A 4,571-nucleotide genomic window follows, 5' to 3' on the forward strand; every position below is an offset into this window, starting at 1 on the left:
CCCAAATCCCTCGATCTCCCTATGCGGAAGTTTGATCTCTCCATATCTGGAATTGAAGCAATTTCTCTTCTATGCGGTAAGCTTCATGACATTTATCTTTTAATGCTTGGTGTTGGTTGATAGTGAATCTCATTAGCTGGGCATTTTATTTGTGTTCTTGTATACAATATGATTTTCTTCATTACAAAGGGTTTGCGACACCTAACTTACAAGAAATTTTATTCAAAACCGTGATTTCCAAAGTCTCGGTGTTCTGATTTGCTTCCCTCAAATCTCTCAAATCCCTAAAACTTCAATCTCCCCCAAATATCCTTGCTTTCACAATTTCGCTTGTATCTCTTACTAGCTTTCCATTCAATCTCCGTTTGTTGCAACTTATGGTACGATTTCCTTTTCGTTGTTAGGGTTTTGATTACACTGTTCTAAGGGTGCTGATTTTTTGCTTTGAATGCCATTTCTGTGAAACAGGAGGAGAATGGCCGCATGTAGTGTTACCGAACGACGAGGTACTTTCAGTTTTCTGTGTATCGTATCTATTTCAACTTATTTTCTGCTTTCTGATATTTATATTCTCTTCTATTTATGTTCTCTTTTCTGCGATTTGGTATTTTCATTTGCATTCATTTATCAATTTGTGTTCTCTTCTAAGCACACTGATCACTATGGAAAATAGGTGAGCTTACAAGTTATGCTAGCTAAGATTAGAGATACAAACTTATATACAATCCCAAATTTTAACCAAGCATAGTAGTTTTACAACCTATCATTTTGCCCATGTTTAGAATATGTTACTGTATGGGTTAGTTTTGTATACACTGATAATGATGAGTTGATGTTTCAAGTGTTTAAAGTTATGATCATGAAACAATTTGCAACCTATCATGTCTCTGTTTAATGGTTATTCCATTTGTGAAGTTGGCAAGGATGCAACTGGTATTGCTGGTACTTATTCTTTCTCTATGTGTCATGGATATTTTTATCACATGGATGCAGCTGGTATTGCTGATACTTTTTCTTTCCCCAATGTAAGTTTCATAAATAAATTTTTTTAAAATAAAAAAATTGAGCATATAAGAGTTTGATGTCTATCCTTTGACTATTAACTCTTTATTATGTTGTGAACAATACACCCACATTTAGGAGAATTATCATAAATGGGTCAAAATAAATGTTCTCAAGATTGCCATATATTTATTCTCTATTGAACTGCTTGTGGTTTGGGACACCTTTATATCACCTAATAATTGTTGGTTACAACTGTTAATTCAATTGGAGCAGCTTTTCAGTTTGTGTACATTGTTCTGTTCTTAGTGTATGCTGAGAAAGCAAGAAAGGTTGGTTAATTTATTGATAATATGGAAATTTGTAACAAATTTTACATAAAACATAGGTTTGTTAATTGTAACTGATATGTGCTATTGTATACTGTCATTTGATAGGTGAGAATGTTTGGATTATTGCTGGCAGTTTTGGGAATATGTGGGATCATACTAGTTGGGAGTTTGAAAATAACCTATAGTTCCATGCGCCGAATGTTTGTTGGATTCTTGAGTTGTGCTTCTCTGATTTCAATGTTTGCCTCTCCATTGTTTATAATCGTAAGTTTTACACTTCCTAGATATATCAATGGAATACTGAGTTTTACTAGTTTGGTGAAATTATTTATCTATATAATTTCACAGAAGTTGGTCATTCGCACGGAGAGTCTCGAGTTTATGTCATTTTGTCTTTCGCTTTCCACATTCCTAATAAGCGCCTCATTCCTTCTTTATGGGTTGCTCAGTGATGATGCTTTCTTTTATGTAAGAGTCTTTTTTCAGCTCATTTTTTTTTTGTTTCTTTTTGAAATATTCATTTTAGTTTCGGAACTCATTTGTTTATTCTGTTGGCTTATATTTGTATACCTACATTTGTGTTTGATATTTTAGGTACCAAATGAGATAGGTACTGTTTTGGCAATCATACAATTGGTATTGTGTTTGATATCTAGTAATGAATCTAGAGACACCTTGATAATGTCATGTGGATAATCTGCATTGCTGAGATCTGACAAAAGCAAAGGTGAACACAAATTTTATGATTAATACAACACTAATTTGGATTACTGATGAGAAGCATTGATGATTAATACAACACTAGTAGACACAACATAACTAGAGCTAGAGTTCCATGGCATTGAGAAGAATGAAAGTGATAAGGCTTTACTCTAAGGTTTCTTAGGTTTGTAATAGGAGCCTATTGTTATGTTTTTTTGCCTTTACTTGAATTGCTAGTTGAACTTGTGTGGTATGTAAAGTTGTGAAAATTGATAAATAAAAAAAGGTAATTTGTTCTAAGGTTGGTATTCATTTTTTTTATTGTAGTCTAAGTTACAGACTCTCATCTCTTTTTTGATCTTGATTCGATTTCATTCGTAAATATTTTTCTTGCAATGTTTTAAATTTCAGGAATTTTTCAGAGTTAGATTCACTGATTTTGGATCTCATTTGAGTGTTGTTGTTCATTTTCACTTGGTAAGTTTTCGATCTCGTGACCTACATATTGTTAATTTGTTAGTGATTGTTGCTTTTAGATTTTAGTTCCATTTTACAATGAATTTCACTGATTGTTGCGATATTAGATATCAAGAAAGCATACGACTCCTATCAATAATTTCAGCTTTGATTTTGGTTCTTCAAATATTTCAGCCTTAGAAGAGTTCATTTCCTTCTAATTGTCTTTTCCTACACTATACTGTCATGTAGTCATTCAATTCAAGTTTGAACTATTGTTTACCAAGTGCACCGTTGGTCCTAAACAACATCAATGTTTCCTAAAGGACCTTTGATTACATTAGACCTACTTTCCCTTTTCATAATACTAAATTTTTAGTTTTAGATTTTACATGAAGATTGAATTTTATATTTATGTTTATATGTCTATGCATGTCCTTTGTTAAATGGACTGCTTTCTTCAAAAGACACCATCTTGTTATGTTTTAAATTTGATTTAATTGCAACATTTTCTTCAAGCAAGAAATATTGTTATCTCTTATAGGACTATAGAATGCTGAAAAAAAAGGATAACATTAGGCGGTTAAAAATATACGATAAGAAATCTGTTTTTTGTCAGGCGTAAGACAGATACAATGATAACTGAAGTTGATATGTTGAAGGAGCAAATTGCTTTCTTGTTGTTGTTGCAAATGCAAAATTCTAGAAACAAATAGGTAAAATTATTTTCATAGCAAACCTATTTAAAAAATCTTGTGAGAACTGTTTATTTTTGATTAAAAATATCAATTGTGTAAAAATTTCTTATAGCTATAAGAGAAATTTATTTAATTAGTTTTGACAATATTTATCAATATTCATTGAGGTTAATATATACTTTTTTTTTCTTCAGGCAATGGACATAAAATCGCCAATAGATGGTAGACATTCATCTGAGTCCAGCCACCAACTTGATGATCGTGGAACAACATCATTAGGGACTAATTAGATATTTGGATGAACTTCTAAGTTTGATGGAGTTGTTTTGTATTTTTAGCTACTTCACTAATGTTTTGAATATTTAAACTACTTTATTTATTGTTTTAGTTAACTTCAATGTATGAATTGGTATTATTTCTTTTGAAAAAATTATATAAATTGGATTTAGGTACAATAGTTATTAATTATGTATTTAAATTATGTGGATGGTATTTATGAATATTTTTTATTTTAATTGATTAAAAATACGAAAAAAATTGTGTGTTAGCGACGGTTGTAACTGTCGCAAAGGGTATTTAGAGGCGGTTAGGAACCGTCGCAAACTTTGCCGACGGTTGGCACGACGGTTTTGTGAACCGTCGCAAACTGGCCTCGCAACGCACGAATCTGCGACAGTTGCAGAACCGCCGCAAACATCAAACTGCCGCGGTTACAACCGCCGCAAACCCTCTTTTTAACCGCCGCAAAATGTTTTTTTTTCTTGTAGTGAATATTTTAAAATGTAAATGATCAAATTGTCATTTAAAATTAAAATAAATGACTAAATCGAGAAGAAAAAAAAAAGACAAAAGACTAAAATGTTAACTGAAATTAAGTTAAGGGATCACGTGTGCTTATTAGTCTATAGTAAGTAAGTCGAATGAAATTATATATCGGAATCTTTTAATTAGTAAGATTATTTATGATGAAAAATTTAATAAATTATTTTTGCTCAAAACAAAATAATTAATTACCATTTTTATCAAATTAGTACGGAAAAAAAATACTCCTATTAAATGATTTTTAAAACATTTTTTATAGACAATTTTAAAAAAATTTAATCAGCTATTAATATTTTTTTAATCATATACTAAGCTTAATATTATATATAGAGAGATAGAGAACATATCAAGAGTCACATTCAATATTCAATAACATCGTCGGATAAATATTTTTCAAAATCGATCGATAGATTGAATATTAATATCATATAAATCATATTTATAAATTTTAACATCAATTGATAATCATTTTATATGTATCATGATACGTTAAAATAAGTGTCAATAATCTAAGCACATATGATATTAATTTTGAGGACATAGTAAATGATTATTGATT

General features: G+C 30.5%; 1 protein-coding gene across 2 annotated transcripts; it reads left to right on the forward strand.

Moving 5' to 3' along the window:
• The first annotated feature begins 696 nt into the window (after window positions 1-696).
• On the forward strand, window positions 697-3,579 carry LOC101492344 (bidirectional sugar transporter SWEET2-like). Of its 2 annotated transcripts, XR_012163807.1 has the most exons (6): window positions 697-1,025; window positions 1,440-1,598; window positions 1,683-1,802; window positions 1,929-2,061; window positions 2,448-2,513; window positions 3,385-3,579. XR_012163807.1 is itself a non-coding variant. In XM_027335281.2 (4 exons), the coding sequence occupies exons 1-4, from the start codon at window positions 882-884 to the stop codon at window positions 2,028-2,030; spliced, it is 525 nt and encodes a 174-aa protein (XP_027191082.2). In that variant the 5' UTR covers window positions 697-881; the 3' UTR covers window positions 2,031-2,225. The 2 variants fall into 2 exon arrangements, 1 of the variants encoding a protein (XP_027191082.2); XM_027335281.2 differs by lacking the exons at window positions 2,448-2,513; window positions 3,385-3,579 and having other exon boundaries at window positions 1,929-2,225.
• The last annotated feature ends 992 nt before the right edge of the window (window positions 3,580-4,571 follow it).

The sequence above is a fragment of the Cicer arietinum genome, chromosome 6 (assembly GCF_000331145.2).
Source record: "Cicer arietinum cultivar CDC Frontier isolate Library 1 chromosome 6, Cicar.CDCFrontier_v2.0, whole genome shotgun sequence".
NCBI classification, from domain to species: Eukaryota; Viridiplantae; Streptophyta; class Magnoliopsida; order Fabales; family Fabaceae; genus Cicer; species Cicer arietinum.

Coding starts and splice junctions, on each gene's coding strand:
- LOC101492344 (XM_027335281.2), top strand. CDS start 882: ATGTCTCTGTTTAATGGTTATTCCATTTGTGAAGTTGGCAAGGATGCA. Junction 1,026..1,439: donor ATACTTTTTCTTTCCCCAAT/GTAAGTTTCATA, acceptor GTCATTTGATAG/GTGAGAATGTTTGGATTATT. Junction 1,599..1,682: donor CCTCTCCATTGTTTATAATC/GTAAGTTTTACA, acceptor ATAATTTCACAG/AAGTTGGTCATTCGCACGGA.